The following is a 16,678-nucleotide window of genomic DNA, read 5'->3' as shown; positions in this document are numbered from 1 at the left end:
ATGACATTAAGGTAGGACATGACATTAAGGTAGGACATGACATTAAGGTAGGACATTACATTAAGGTAGGACATGACATTAAGGTAGGACATGACATTAAGGTAGGACATTACATTAAGGTAGGACATGACATTAAGGTAGGACATGACATTAAGGTAGGACATGACATTAAGGTAGGACATTACATTAAGGTAGGACATGACATTAAGGTAGGACATGACATTAAGGTAGGACACTACATTAAGGTAGGACATTATATTAAGGTAGGACATGACATTAAGGTAGGACATGACATTAAGGTAGGACATGACATTAAGGTAGGACATGACATTAAGGTAGGACATGACATTAAGGTAGGACATTACATTAAGGTAGGACATTACATTAAGGTAGGACATTACATTAAGGTAGGACATTACACAGAACAGTAGATGTGCTGGACTGCTGCACCACGGCCCAGGCCACATAAAGATGTTAAATGTGTTAAATGTACCTGTTTGCTGACATGGACTGCATTTCCCAGCATTCCCTTGCAGTGTGTGTGTGTGTGTGTGTGTGTGTGTGTGTGTGTGTGTGTGTACCTGTTTGCTGACATGGACTGCATTTCCCAGCATTCCCTTGCAGTGGACGCAGCACTGAGGCCTGGCAGCTGGAGCAGAGTTGTCCATTCTGCCACCTGGAGGCCAACCAGAAAACTACATGTTATAATAAAAACTACATGTTATAATAAAACTACAAATGATAATAAAACTACATGTTATCACTTTCATCAATAAAACTAAACAATTACATTCATCAACTAGAAGCAGTGCTCTTCCAAGCACAGGTCTCCACCAGGCCAGGCCTCCTGGTGGCGCTATAAAAGTCCAATGTAAAAAGGGTGGCATGTGTTCTTCACCAATCTTAGACCTTTCATGGCAATCGGACGCTGCATGCATGATTTGAGGCATTGTGTTCCAAAAATGTGTTTTCCTAAAGTCTACCTGCTGGTGGCGCTATAACAGGCCAATGTGAAAAGGGTGGCATTTGTTCCTTGACATAGTGCAAATACGTGTGGCAAGTTTCATGGAATGGTTAGGGAGCCCGCCTGGGGAACCAGAGCCCCTGGTTGTCCCAGGTTCCATTCCATAGCTGAATGGTTAGGGAGCCTGGGGAACCAGAGCCCCTGGTTGTCCCAGGTTCCATTCCATAGCTGAATGGTTAGGGAGCCCGCCTGGGGAACCAGAGCCCCTGGTTGTCCCAGGTTCCATTCCATAGCTGAATGGTTAGGGAGCCCGCCTGGGGAACCAGAGCCCCTGGTTGTCCCAGGTTCCATTCCATAGCTGAATGGTTAGGGAGCCCGCCTGGGGAACCAGAGCCCCTGGTTGTCCCAGGTTCCATTAAATTCCAGGGTAGCAATGTGGATGTGTGTCCCTGAGGTCATAGGTCAGGGTACTTAATGGTGGGGGGTGCAGGGGGAGGGGTTAGGGTTAGGGTCAGAGGTCAGGGTACTTACTGGTGGGGGGTGCAGGAGGTCTGCTGTGTCTGCTGGAATCCATCTGAAACATCAAGTCATAAAGTTTATGTTTGTTTATCAGAACAGGATGTCTTGGCCATATATGGAGCGTGACAGTCAACAATGTGATGTCACAACAGGTCAGCTATAGGCATTGAGGCGTGACGGACTGACTGACGGAAAGGATGTGCCGGGTTTCATAGTAAACTGCAACCTACGGTCGCAAATATTATAACTAGTAAGACGCCTCAGGGTGACATGCAACCTCGCCCTAATTCTTGGCCATCTGGCCTGTGATGTACATCAGACCAGTTACTCATATATGGAGACCCCTGCATGATAGTCAACAATGTTATGTCAAAACATGCCCATACACGGGCATTACCAAATATGGGCAATCCCAGATATGCCCTTAATATTGATGACATTGGGACAGGGATATCTGCTAGATAGTCTGGTGTGGCATGTATATGTACATTGTACACATTTGTTTTTCGTTCTAAATTTAGCTGGTGCGGCTTATATTCAGGTGTGGCTTAAAGTCCGGCAATTACGGTATATATCCATATACATACAGTATATGGACTTAATATTAACGTTTTCGGGGAAGGTACATGACATCAGAAATCTCCATATATGGGCATAAAAGGGATTTTGTTTCTGGGAATGCCCATATATGGACTTTTTTAATGTATTTATCCCTTATTAATAATAACATGTATCCATATAGATACAATATATGTTATGCCCATACATGGAGATCCCTATCTGAACCATATGGGCCACGTCTTGGCCATCTGGCCAGTGATATATATCGATGACATCAGGGATCTTCATATATGGGCATAACAGGGATTCTGGGAAAAACCCATATGTGGGTGTGACTGGGATCCTCATCTGGGTATATATTAAAGGTTAGGTAGTGTATACATGTTTTCTACCTGCAGAGGGCGTGTGGGTGTGGCTGGGTATATATTAAAGGGTTAGGTAGTATATTATAGTATTATTATAGTATAGTATTGGGTATATATTAAAGGGTAGTGTAAATATATAGTCTACCTGTAGAGGGCGTGTGGGTGAGGCTGGAATCCTCACAGCAGCCAATAGGTCCAGGTTGCTGCTGGTCACATGGTACGGAGGAGGGACAGGAACCGACAGTAACCGTGACAACGCACTCAACACCGCCGGAATGTTCTGTCAAAACCATGAACATTACATTATTACCATATATGGACTGTTCTGTCAAAACCAATACATCATTACTATATATGGACTGTTCTGTCAGAACCGTAAACATCACATTATTACCATATATGGAATGTTCTGTCAAAACCATAAACATCAAATTGTTACCATATATGGAATGTTCTGTCGCAAACCATCAACATTGATTGATTGATTGAAGACTTTATTGTCAGTTTGCATAGGAAAAAAGTACAGTTTCATGACGGTACAGTTCACTGGTACAAGGTCAACTAAAAAGAGATCCTAGAAAAGACTAAGCTTATTTCCATAGGAAACCATTAAAGTATCTCATATAACATTGAATGACAGACGAATAGAATCCAGTACTATGCAGTACATATGTAAAAAAAAAAAAATGAAAGAAAAAAAAAAGACATACAAAAAAAAACTCTTACTATCACTGAAGTATGTCCATTTGAAGTGTTATATTCTGACCAAGAAACAAGACCAAATAATCAACTAAACTTTAGAAACAAAACCAATATTTACAAGCTACTTTACAGAACAAAACAAGCTTATAATGAACAGACATGGCAACGCTGGTGATGACACACCATCGCCATGACAACATGTACCAGCAGCTACGGGGTTAAGGGTCAAAGGTCAAAGGTTACCTGAGCAGCTACGGGGTTAAGGGTTATCGCTATGGAGACCAGGCCAGCGTTGGAACAGGAGGGCCGTCCTACGTTAGGCTCCGCCTTTATTTCCTGTTTCACAGCCGAGGCTGAACACACACACACACACACACACACACACACACACACACACACACACACACACACACACACACACACACACACACACACACACACACATTAAAAACCAGAAAGTACAAGTGGCATTAAAACAGTTGTTCTCAACCTTTTCAGGCCGCGACCCCCTAAATAATCAGCCTTTGATGGATGTATGGGCTGTCAAGACCAGAAAGTAGTTTTCTGTGTGGATGTATCAGAAAGTAGTTTTCTGTGTGGATGTATGGGCTGTCAAGACCAGAAAGTAGTTTTCTGTGTGGATGTATGGGCTGTCAAGACCAGAAAGTAGTTTTCTGTGTGGATGTGTGGATGTATGGGCTGTCAAGACCAGAAAGTAGTTTTCTGTGTGGATATATGGGCTGTCAAGACCAGAAAGTAGTTTTCTGTGTGGATGTATGGGCCGTCAAGACCAGAAAGTAGTTTTCTGTTTGGATGTATGGGCCGTCAAGACCAGAAAGTAGTTTTCTGTGTGGATGTATGGGCCGTCAAGGCCAGAAAGTAGTTTTCTGTGTGGATGTATGGGCTGTCAAGACCAGAAAGTAGTTTTCTGTGTGGATGTATGGGCTGTCAAGACCAGAAAGTAGTTTTCTGTGTGGATGTATGGGCTGTCAAGACCAGAAAGTAGTTTTCTGTGTGGATGTATGGGCTGTCAAGACCAGAAAGTAGTTTTCTGTGTGGATGTATGGGCTGTCAAGGCCAGAAAGTAGTTTTCTGTGTGGATGTTTGGGTTGTCAAGACCAGAAAGTAGTTTTCTGTGTGGATGTATGGGCTGTCAAGTCCAGAAAAGTAATTTTCTGTGTGGATGTATGGGCTGTCAAGACCAGAAAGTAGTTTTCTGTTTGGGCTGTCAAGACCAGAAAGTAGTTTTCTGTGTGGATGTATTGGCCGTCAAGGCCAGAAAGTAGTTTTCTGTGTGGATGTATGGGCTGTCAAGGCCAGAAAGTAGTTTTCTGTGTGGATGTATGGGCTGTCAAGACCAGAAAGTAGTTTTCTGTGTGGATGTATGGGCTGTCAAGGCCAGAAAGTAGTTTTCTGTGTGGATGTATGGGCTGTCAAGGCCAGAAAGTAGTTTTCTGTGTGGATGTTTGGGCTGTCAAGACCAGAAAGTATTGTTTTATCACTCAGTAGGTGTTCCTGTATAACTTCCTGGTATGATGATGATATTGATAACGGTGGAACTACACCAAAAAATGTGCACATACGCGCGTACTGTCCGTGAAGAGGCTCGCGTATGCGTAAACGCTCCAGGCTACACCAAGGAGGGAGTATATGTGAGGAAGACCAGATAGTCTGTGTACAAAACGCATAGGCGTGCTTAAAAAATAGAACCGATCCTATTTTTAGGGAATGCGTATCCGTGGTTCGCGCTATCCGTATGCCTGGTGTAGCCGGCTGAATTGAAATACATTGGCTCTATCCAAAACGCGCATACGCGCGCGCGCCCCGCATACGCACGCATACGCACTGACGCGCGCGAAACGGCTTGGTGTAGTCCCACCGTAAGAGTAGTCTATATATTATACATGTCATTAACATAACATTACATAAATCATTAACTCTTTGAGTGCCAATCCCGAACTAGTTCGGCTTTATTAGCGTATCGTAGAGTGCCGATCCCGAACAAGTTCGGCTTTTAAAAAAAAAAAAAAAAAAAAAAAATTTGAAAAGATTTTTTTTGAATTTTTTTTTTTTTTTTTTTGGACCCCATCAAATCTGGTGAAGATGATTTCAATCGCGATTTTGCATGTTCCACCCCCATACAACCCCATCTAACATACAGGGCAGCCATTTTTGTTTACATTACATGTAAAACATAATGGCGATTATCTCAAGAATGCCTGAACGGATTTCCAATCGGATTTTTTTGTTTGAAAGCTGTGAACAAACTGCACAAATCCACTCCAATGCAATCCAGGATTGCATTGGATTTTTTAGAGCTCATTCTTCTCTGTTTTTTTCCCATGCATGAGGTGTGCAAGGTTTAATCATGGCTAAGTTGACGAAAATAAGGCTTCTAAAATACTTGGTAGCCAATAGCTAACTTCAAGCTAACTTCATCCTCTTCCTGTACATGCACAAAGGAAAGTGTTCAGGGAAGTCATGGCTCCAGTGCTTGGGCATGCATTACCAGCATATCTCTATTATTCTCTGGTCACTGGGCGCCCTCTAGTGGTGATAGGCTGGCACTCAATGAGTTAACATGAAGAGAGAGTGATGAAATATTCTATTACATAATTCAACTCATTCTATAATTATATTGTTATTATTTGGTAGTCTAGATCAGGGGTTCCCACACTTTTTTGTCTTATTGTTTTAATCCGAGGCACCCCTACATTATAATTTTCACTCCCAGCACCTTATATTTATAGCATATTGTCGTTGTCGGGTGGAAACCTTGTATGTCCAAAGTCGTTCGTTTTGTATTTATCATCAATAAAATGTATTAAACTAGTGAAAACAGCAGATCTACAAGCACACAACTGTTTTCACTAGTTTTGTGTGACAGTCTTGTATGATGAAGCAGGGCTTTGCTTTACCAAAAGACGTACACATTTGAAACTTGGAGATACGAGGTTTCTGCCCGACAGTGACGATATGTTAGTGATTATGTTGCAAGGAAAACGTTGAGATAACAGCCATTTTGGTTAGAACTGACTGAAAATAACTTTGTATTTCAAGTTTAAAATTATACTAAATATTTTTTCAAGTGTCCAAATAAATTCCAAATATTATCAAATGATCTCGCGGCATCCCTGGACTGCCGTCACGGCACCCCAGGGTGCCCCGTCACCCACTTTGAAAACCCCTGGGCTAGAAACAGGCTGTCTTTATTAAACTACTGCACACAACAGGTCCTCAGACTGACCTTTGCCCCAGGCGCAGGGCATCATGGGTATTGTAGGCGAGAGGCAGGGGGAGGGGGGGCGGTGCTTGATGTGGAGGTTGAACAGGTCAGGATATCTGCTGATCTCACAGTCCTCCTCGCTCTCTGGAGACGAAGACCTCACAAAGCTGTCCGGACTGTCCCTGTCACTGTCCCTGTGTGGCACACGCACACGCGCACACATACACACGCGCGCGCACACACACACACGCACGCACGCACGCACGCACGCACGCACGCACGCACGCACGCACGCACGCACGTACGCACACACGCACACACACACACACACACACACACACACACACACACACACACACACACACAAACGCAAAAAGTGAGGACAGCAATGTTTTCAGACAGGACTCCCTCCAAACCTCCTGCACTGTGTTGAAGGTTAGGGTCATAGGTAGGGTCATAGGTTGAAGGTTAAGGTCATGTCTGTCCCACCCTGGACAAGATAAGACTTCCGGTTGGTTCTAGAGGAAGTGCTGCGTTTAACGGAAGTTACGCCATGCGGTGCGGGTCTGTTTACATTCACCAGCAAAACAAACACAAATAGATTGTAGCTCTTAACTCGCTCTTAAAGGAGGCATCCTGACCAAGAGAGGAGAGGAGAGCCTAGAAAGGGAGGGGAGGAGCAGAGGAGCTTCTCGTCTGTTAAGGGTGCCTGTGAGGTCAAAACAGCAGTTTGGTTGGTCTCAGGACGTTGTGTAAACACAATTAAAAAAGTACTAACTTTGAAGCTAAATAAATAACCGCACTAATGGGAGGACAATTCACTGTGTTAGTTATGAGAGGGCCCACAAAATCTAGCAACAGGGGCAGCTATGAAAAAAAATGACTAAAGCAGGTATGAAGGTGTATGATAAAAGGCAGATTTAACCCTATTTGTGTTTTGGACAGGATGCCTCCTTTAACCCATTTAGTGCTCCAGACATGAACGGGTTAAATGTCCAGCGTGCCTCTCGCAGGCTCCATACGCTGCCATTCTCTTATTTTGAAGGCCAGAAGGCCATTGCGTAAACACTTCCGGTTTGACGTCATGACGTCATTCAACGGAAGCGATCGTCACCCCATGCCGTTGCTAAAATGGCCGATCATTGCCTTTGTTATTACGTTATTGTAGCGAGAATCTAATGCCATCCTTGGCTTTAAAAGTGTTGTTTGGAGAAAATGGACATTAAAGATGAGATCCACCGTCGGCCTCCATGTTAAGGGATTACTATTTTGTGCACATGGATCCGTGATGATGATGAATCGGCGAGTCCAATCGTGCCAGGACTTTCCAACGGACCGTAGGGTAAGGGTGCCGGCGTTACTCTATATACAGTATTTTACGCGAGCATACTCGGGATCGGCACTCTAAATACTCGAGTATTTTTCACGAGTATACTCGGGATCAGCGTTAAATGAGTTAACTCATTTGTAGCCAATCCCGAGAATACTCGTGAAAAATACTCGAGTATCATATGGTGCCGATCCCGAGTATACTCGTGAAAAGTACTCTATTACTGTACCGGCGGTTCTCCTACCCTGTAGCTGCGCGGAAGGTCCTGGCACAATCGCCCTCGCCGATTCATCATCATCACGGATCCACGTGCACAAAATAGTAATCCCATAACATTGAGGCAGACGGGGAATCTCATCTTTATGTCCATTATCTCCAAACAACACTTTCAAAGGGGAGGATGGCAGTAGATTCTCGCTAATAAAACACATGTTGAAAAGCAACGATCCGCCATTACACAACGGCATGTTGACGACGAGCGATTCCGGTGAATGACGTGATGACGTCAAACCGGAAGTGTTTACGCAATCGACTTCTGGCCTTCAAAATAAGAGACTGGCCGCTTATGGAGAAAGCGAGAGGCACGCTGGACATTTTAATCCGTTAATTTCAGGAGCACAAAATGAGTTAATAGGTGTGACATTTGGATATTGTTTATGCAAGCGCAACATAAGGAGTGGGAGAAGTAAAACAGAACTTCGGGGTAAATTCAGCCCCACCTCCATCTGTCTCTGCTTCATCTCTCTCCCATGCTTTTCTCTTCCATGATGAGTGAGCCTGGCTACACGAGGCTATGTCTGTCCGTACCTAGTCTCGCACAGGAAGCTATAAATGCCAAGATGATTTTTATTTATATTAGGATAAACGTGCGCGACTGTAAAAAAAAAAAACTAAACTGGAGGAGGAATCACTTCAGCTTTATGGCTTCTCATGCTCCTCTGATCAGTCTCCCAGACGGTATGTCTAGTACTACTGTACTGACTTCTACTTCCTGTACTGAGTTCTACTTCCTGTACTGAGTTCTACTTCCTGTACTGAGTTCTACTTCCTGTACTGAGTTCTACTTCCTGTACTGACTTCTACTTCCTGTACTGACTTCTACTTCCTGTACTGAGTTCTACTTCCTGTACTGAGTTCTACTTCCTGTACTGACTTCTACTTCCTGTACTGAGTTCTACTTCCTGTACTGACTTCTACTTCCTGTACTGACTTCTACTTCCTGTACTGACTTCTACTTCCTGTACTGAGTTCTACTTCCTGTACTGAGTTCTACTTCCTGTACTGAGTTCTACTTCCTGTACTGAGTTCTACTTCCTGTACTGACTTCTACTTCCTGTACTGAGTTCTACTTCCTGTACTGAGTTCTACTTCCTGTACTGAGTTCTACTTCCTGTACTGAGTTCTACTTCCTGTACTGAGTTCTACTTCCTGTACTGACTTCTACTTCCTGTACTGAGTTCTACTTCCTGTACTGAGTTCTACTTCCTGTACTGAGTTCTACTTCCTGTACTGACTTCTACTTCCTGTACTGACTTCTACTTCCTGTACTGAGTTCTACTTCCTGTACTGACTTCTACTTCCTGTACTGAGTTCTACTTCCTGTACTGAGTTCTACTTCCTGTACTGAGTTCTACTTCCTGTACTGACTTCTACTTCCTGTACTGACTTCTACTTCCTGTACTGACTTCTACATAAAAGTCTAGTCTAGCCTGAACTGAATCTGTTTCTAATCATAACCACACACACACACACACACACACACACACACACACACACACACACACACACACACACACACACAGTAGTAACAATGGAACAGGAAGTGAAACCTGATCTCTTCCTGGTTGTTGTGGGGCGGGGTTGGCAAGGAGGCGGGGACATCTACTGTCCTGGAGGCGTGGTTTAGAGACAGGAGCTCCTCCCCCTTCTGCTTCAAGCCAGCGACACGTTTCACTGCTATAATAAAATACATTAATTACAATTAATTAATAAAATACATGAATTACAATTAATAATAAAATACATTAATTACAATTAATTAATAAAATACATTAATTAAATTAATAATAAAATACATTAACTGAATTAATAATAAAATACATTAATTAAATTAATAATAAAATACATTAATTAAATCAATAATAAAATACATTAATTAAATTCATAATAAAATGCATTAATTAAATTAATTACAATTAATTAATTACAATTAATAACTTCGTAATAATTAATAACTACTGCTTCAACCCAGCAACACGTTTCACTGCTGAATAAACATGAAAAAAAAAGCTAAAACAATTATAAATAATACATTAGCAGTAGCATCTTACCTGCTAGTTCATATGTATTAGCGTTAGCATTAGCATCTTACCTGCCAGCTCGTCGATGGTAGCGAAGCCGTTGCTGATCTTCTGCCTGGCAACAGGAGGGGGGGTGGGGGGGAGGGAGGCTGGGGGGGTGGGGGGGTTGCTGAGGTTGTTCTGCTGGAAACACAAAGCATCAACACACATTAGTTTAACTAGGGTGACCATACGTCCTCTTTTGCCCGGACATGTCCTCTTTTAGGGGGCTGTCCGGCCGGTCCGGGGGGGTTTTATAAATTCCTTCAAATGTCCGGGGTTTCGCGCATATCGCAGTTTAAGCACGGACATTTACAATGCACGTTCAATGGTTATTTTGGAAACACACTGTGAGAGGCGCTAACCCCGGAACGTGTATTATTCATACTACTCCCTGCCTGCGATCCCTCCCTCCCTCCCTCAGCCTGTCTCGCTTTCAGATCAGAGGCAGAGCAGAGCAGAGCTCTGCAGCAGATCGCGCAGCGCAGAGCCAAACGAACTGCAAACGCTATTAATGCTCACTCCCTCAGCAACTGTGTTTACATTGGTGAAGGAATCTTGCCTGCTACTCCCTCAATCCTGGTCTAAAAATGACGGGAGACGGCTCTACGGATGCGTATCGGCGAGGCGAAGGTGCTCGCGACGACCGCGGCTTTCAATCACTGATGAAATGCACAAAAAGTGCGAGTGACCAACATTGAGAAGCAGAGCGTTCTGTCAGCAAAGCTGGTAGTCTTCTGTGTCCATTTAGGCATTTACAATTATAAAAGTTCTGCTTCAAGCCCATAACACTGCAAAGTAGCTTACAAGACAGTCTGTGCGAGGTGAGAGCTCTTCTGCTAACTAAATTGACAGAATCTTTTCTACAACCTTGTAAAGCAGAAGATACGGCGGTTTGAATAATGGGCTACCTCTCTTTTATTTAGTTACAAAGCTGAACGTTCATACAGGAGCCAAAAGGCATACTTTATCAGTGGATCTCTAGCCTATTAATAGATTTGTAAAGGGTCCAATTGGAACCCCCTCAAAATTGAATACATAATAGGCTATTAGTGGTATAGGGCATAATTGAGCGGTAAACTAGTAATAGAAAAACAAATTGGGGGAAAAATTATATATATATATATATATATATATATATATATATATATATATATATATATATATATATGCCGGGTAGAGTGTCCTCTTTTTGGATTTTCAGAATATGGTCACCCTAAGTTTAACTTTAATAATAATACCTGAAAATACATTTAATTTATTCATTTATTAACACATTCCCCGCCATTTAACAATACCTTCGTACTCTACCATGCCTCCAGTCTCCATAGACTTCCATGTAATTCATAGTGCACGGATCATGCACACCCATGCCTAGATAATGCACCACGTGTGTCCACATTGCTCACAGCTTTCAAACAAAAAAATCCGAATGGAAATCCGTTCAGGCATTCATGAGATAGAAGCCATTATGTTTTCCTAAAATGTAAACAAAGATGGCTGCCATGTTTGATAGATGGGGTTGCTATGGGGGTTAAACATGCAATTTCGCGATTTCTATCATGCCTACTACATTTTTTGGGGTCAAAAAAGAAATTGAAAAAAAAAATTTTTTTGATTTTTTTTTTTTTTTTTTTTCAAAATGGCGGAAATTCTCGGGACTATCGGGCCTGGCAGGGAAAGACATTGAAATAATCTCGGGACTATCGGGCCTGGCATTACTTTAACTATAATAACAAAAATAACTTAAATATAATAAAGAATAGTATTCAGTAATAAGTACCTTATAAATGAGAGTAGAATAGTAATCAGTAATAGAATAGTAATCAGTAATAGAATAGTAATCAGTAATAAATACCTTATAAATGAGAGTAGAGTAGTAATCAGTAATAGAATAGTAATCAATAATAAGTACCTTATAAATGAGAGTAGAGTAGTAATCGGTCACGCCCTCAAGGCAGGCATTACCAAACGATCCACTGAGTCTGTTGTGGAGAGGATGAGCCAGGCTGTCTGGATCCTCACAGGATCCGTACGGAGAGAAGACAGACAGGTTCAACCCCATGACGGGTTCCATTAGAGGTAGGAGAGACAGTTTCTGTAGAGAGACAGACAGGTTCCATTAGGAGGAGAGACAGTTTCTGTAGAGAGACAGACAGGTTCCATTAGAGGGAGGAGAGACAGTTTCTGTAGAGAGACAGACAGGTTCCATTAGAGGAGAGACAGTTTCTGTAGAGAGACAGACAGGTTCCATTAGGAGGAGAGACAGTTTCTGTAGAGAGACAGACAGGTTCCATTAGAGGAGAGACAGTTTCTGTAGAGAGACAGACAGGTTCCATTAGGAGGAGAGACAGTTTCTGTAGAGAGACAGACAGGTTCCATTAGGAGGAGAGACAGTTTCTGTAGAGAGACAGACAGGTTCCATTAGAGGTAGGAGAGACAGTTTCTGTAGAGAGACAGACAGGTTCCATTAGAGGGAGGAGAGACAGTTTCTGTAGAGAGACAGACAGGTTCCATTAGAGGTAGGAGAGACAGTTTCTATAGAGAGACAGACAGGTTCCATTAGAGGGAGGAGAGACAGTTTCTGTAGAGAGACAGACAGGTTCCATTAGAGGTAGGAGAGACAGTTTCTATAGAGAGACAGACAGGTTCCATTAGAGGGAGGAGAGACAGTTTCTGTAGAGACAGACAGGTTCCATTAGAGGCAGGAGAGACAGTTTCTGTAGACAATAATAATATTAAAGCTACAAGCAACAATGACCGGGCCCTTGCAGCTCTACCCACGTCACAAGGGGCAACAGCCAATCGGAAGAGGGGGCGGGGCTAGTTAAACCAATTAAGCTTAAGGACCCTAAATCAAGTCATATGACACCACCCACACGTCTGTACGACAAATGGTTCATGAGATAAAGAGGCACTTCCTGTTTGGTGAAGGACACTTCCTGTTTGGCGAAGGAAGCGCCAATTATGGTTAACAATTTTGCTGCCATTTTAAACATAGCTCTAGTAAGCAGCTGCCAAATTGTCCTTACCTTTTAACGTGGGCACGAGCACGCATCGTGCACAATCTGTGCGCGACTCATCTAGTAGACTGTAGACTCGGTGACAAGCTTTCGAATAAAAAAAACCCCATTGAAATAGACATATCCGTTGCCACGCTGTATTCCTGCTTATCCGCCAGTGTTTACATGAAAAAGCATTGAAAAAAGCCAACTGTGCGCTATGGTAACAAGTGGACACGTTCACGCACAAAACGCACGATATGTGCGGGGATCATAATCCAGGCGTGTAGAGACTGGATCAAAGTTTCCAAACGCAAAAATCTGATTGAAAAACGAGCGTTCCATCGCCGAGTAGCTTTCTCCTCTGTTACACTGTAAACCAACGGAGGCGGGACTATGGCCCAGGCTCAGACAGGATACGCTAGATCCGGTCCAGACCGGAAATGACAAGATACAGTTAGGGGGCGGGCCTAAAGAGCCAGAATCAGCGAAAATTTGCGATAATACTTTTAATCCTTTCATAATGATTAAAGCTAATTAAACTTCCGGGTTCGACGGGCATGGCACCGCGGTACAGCGGGAAATCTACGGTTTCTACGGGCATCGCCCAGAATGAGTTAAGGACTCTTAATGAAGTCATATGACGCCGCCCACACGTCTGTACGACAAACGGTTCATGAGATAAAGAGGCACTTCCTGTTTGGTGAGGGGCACTTCCTGTTTGGCGAAATAGGCCCCAATTATGGTTAAGGACTCTCAATCAAGTCATTTGACGCCAACCACACGTCTGTACGACAAACGGTTCTTGAGATAAAGAGGCACTTCCTGTTTGGTGAGGGGCACTTCCTGTTTGGCGAAATAGGCCCCAATTATGGTTAAGGACTCTCAATCAAGTCATTTGACGCCAACCACACGTCTGTACGACAAACGGTTCATGAGATAAAGAGGCACTTCCTGTTTGGTGAGGGGCACTTCCTGTTTGGCGAAATAGGCCCCAATTATTGTTACGGACTCTCAATCAAGTCATTTGACGCCAACCCCACACGTCTGTACGACAAACGGTTCATGAGATAGAGGCACTTCCTGTTTGGTGTGGGGCACTTCCTGTTTGGCGAAATAGGCCCCAATTATGGTTAAGGACTCTCAATCAAGTCATTTGACGCCAACCACACGTCTGTACGACAAACGGTTCATGAGATAAAGGGTCACTTACTGTTTGGTGGGGGGCACTTCCTGTTTGGCGAAATAGGCCCCAATTATGATTAAGGACTCTCAATCAAGTCATTTAACACCAACCACACGTCTGTACGACAAACGGTTCTTGAGATAAAGAGGCACTTCCTGTTTGGGGCAGGGCACTTCCTGTTTGGCGAAGGAAGCGCCAACTATGGTTAAGGACTCTTAATCAAGTCATATGACACAACCCACACGTCTGTACGACAAACGGTTGATGAGATAAAGAGGCACTTCCTGTTTGGTGAAGGGCACTTCCTGTTTAGCGAAGGAAGTTTGACGCTTCGCCACGGGCACTCCGTTTTACGAAAACTCACGATTCGCACAACTTTTCATCGTTAACTCATACAGTGCCAGGCGACTTTTAGAGCAACTTTCTCACTATGGAGTTCCCTGCCAAGCGACTTTGGGCGACTTTTACTTAGAAAAACCCTAACCCTAACCCTTTTTTTTTTTTTGGACCCAATTAAATCTAGTAAACATGATTTCAATCGCGATTTTGCATGTTCCACCCCCCATACAACCCCATCTTTCAAACACGGCAGCCATTTTTGTTTACATCTGAAGAAAACATTATGGCTGATAAATCATGAATGCCTGAACGGATTTCCAATCTTTTTTTTTGTTTGAAAGCTGTGAACAGCCTGCACAAACATGGTGCATGATCTGTGCATGGGCGTGCATGATCTGTGCACTATAAATTACATGGGTTAGGGTTAGGGTTAGGGCTTCTGGCACTAGTGCCACTCGAGGGGCATTTTAAATTGGCAGTAAGTGAGTTAAGGTGTCTTGAGTATGCCGAGCGAATTTGACGTTGATCCGATTAACCCCCTAGGAGGAGTTCGTCAAAGTGCGACCCGTGAAAACGGCCAAAAATGCGCCAAAACGCCACTAATTAGTCAAAATGGCTGACTTCCTGTTTGGTTTCGGACATGGCGCCAAGAGACTTTTTTGTGAGTCCGTACATGATACAGGCGTGTAACGATTTTCGTACGTGTAGGTGAAACCGTATAGTGGGGCTGTGCCGTTGAAGGGCGAGTAGGGGGCGCTGTTGCGCCATTAGGCCACGCCCCCTTTTTTTTTTTTTTTTTTTATACGTAATTTTTCGCCACTTGTGATGTGCGTGCAAAGTTGCGCAACTTTTGGAGTGCGTTTGGCGCCTCAAAAACGCAATTCATTCGGCGGAAGAAGAAGAATAATCTTTGCAAATACAATAGGGTCCTCACACACTGTGTGTGCTCGGGCCCTAATAATATATAATAATCATTCAGTTTCTGTAGAGAGACAGACAGACAGAGAGAGAGAGACAGGTTCCATCAGAGGTAGTTAGGACAGACAGATAGACAGACAGACAGACAGACAGAGAGAGAGAGAGACAGGTTCCATCAGAGGTAGGTTCTACTAGGTTCTCATTGTTCTGCTGTAGAGAGAGTGAGACAGGTACGTAGGTTGTCATTGTTCTTCTCTGCGTGAAAGAAAAGACTTTGAACAGGTAGGGTGTAGCCAGATATGCGTAGAAAAAGTCGCAGCTCTCATCCACTCCCATGTTAAAAGAATAACCCGGAAGAGGTCTTTCATCTTTCTTTTATCTCATTCCCTGCTAGGCCCGATAGTCCAGAGAATTTCCCGTTAAAAAAGAAAAAAAAAATGTAGTAGGCATGATAGCAATCGCGAAATTGCATGCTTAACCCCCATAGCAACCCCATCTTTCAAACATGGCAGCCATCTTTGTTTACATTTTAGGAAAACAAAATGGCTGCTAGTTCATGAATGCCTGAACGGATTTCCATTCGGATTTTTTGGTTTGAAAGCTGTGAGCAATGTGCACACACGTGGTGCATGATCTAGGCATGGGTGTGCATGATCCGTGCACTATGAATTACATGGAAGTCTATGGAGACGAATGGCATATGGGAGTTCGAAGGTATTCTTAAAAGACGGGAAATGTTTAACATGGGAGTGGATGTAACTGCGACTTTTTCTACGCATATCTGATATGGCTACACCCAAACATATCTGGCTACACCCAAACATATCTGGCTACACCCAAACATATCTGGCTACACCCAAACATATCTGGCTACACCCAAACATATCTGGCTACACCCAAACATATCTGGCTACACCCAAACAGGTAAACATATCTGGCTACACCCAAACAGGTAAACATATCTGGCTACACCCAAACATATCTGGCTACACCCAAACATATCTGGCTACACCCAAACATATCTGGCTACACCCAAACATATCTGGCTACACCCAAACAGGTAAACATATCTGGCTACACCCAAACATATCTGGCTACACCCAAACATATCTGGCTACACCCAAACATATCTGGCTACACCCAAACATATCTGGCTACACCCAAACAGGTAAACATATCTGGCTACACCCAAACATATCTGGCTACACCCAAACATATCTGGCTACA

At 43.4% G+C, this 16,678-nt stretch overlaps 1 protein-coding gene across 1 annotated transcript in view; it reads right to left on the bottom strand.

The window, feature by feature from the left end:
- LOC308307202 (histone-lysine N-methyltransferase 2C-like) overlaps positions 1-16,678 on the bottom strand; it is a 173,709-nt gene that overhangs the window by 25,916 nt on the left and 131,115 nt on the right. The window contains exons 67-74 of the mRNA XM_080752373.1: positions 11,922-12,104; positions 10,039-10,150; positions 9,497-9,623; positions 6,359-6,531; positions 3,355-3,464; positions 2,555-2,689; positions 1,496-1,538; positions 582-676 (exon numbers count right to left, since the gene is read on the bottom strand). Coding sequence (XP_080608499.1) covers positions 582-676; positions 1,496-1,538; positions 2,555-2,689; positions 3,355-3,464; positions 6,359-6,531; positions 9,497-9,623; positions 10,039-10,150; positions 11,922-12,104 — 978 coding nt within the window. The remainder of the gene's footprint in view (positions 1-581; positions 677-1,495; positions 1,539-2,554; positions 2,690-3,354; positions 3,465-6,358; positions 6,532-9,496; positions 9,624-10,038; positions 10,151-11,921; positions 12,105-16,678) is intronic.

This window comes from Nannobrachium achirus (genome assembly GCF_963921795.1).
Source record: "Nannobrachium achirus genome assembly, chromosome: 21".
NCBI lineage: Eukaryota > Metazoa > Chordata > Actinopteri > Myctophiformes > Myctophidae > Nannobrachium > Nannobrachium achirus.
The sequence above is the reverse complement of the archived record's forward strand: the minus strand, read 5'-3'. Positions and strand labels throughout refer to the sequence as shown.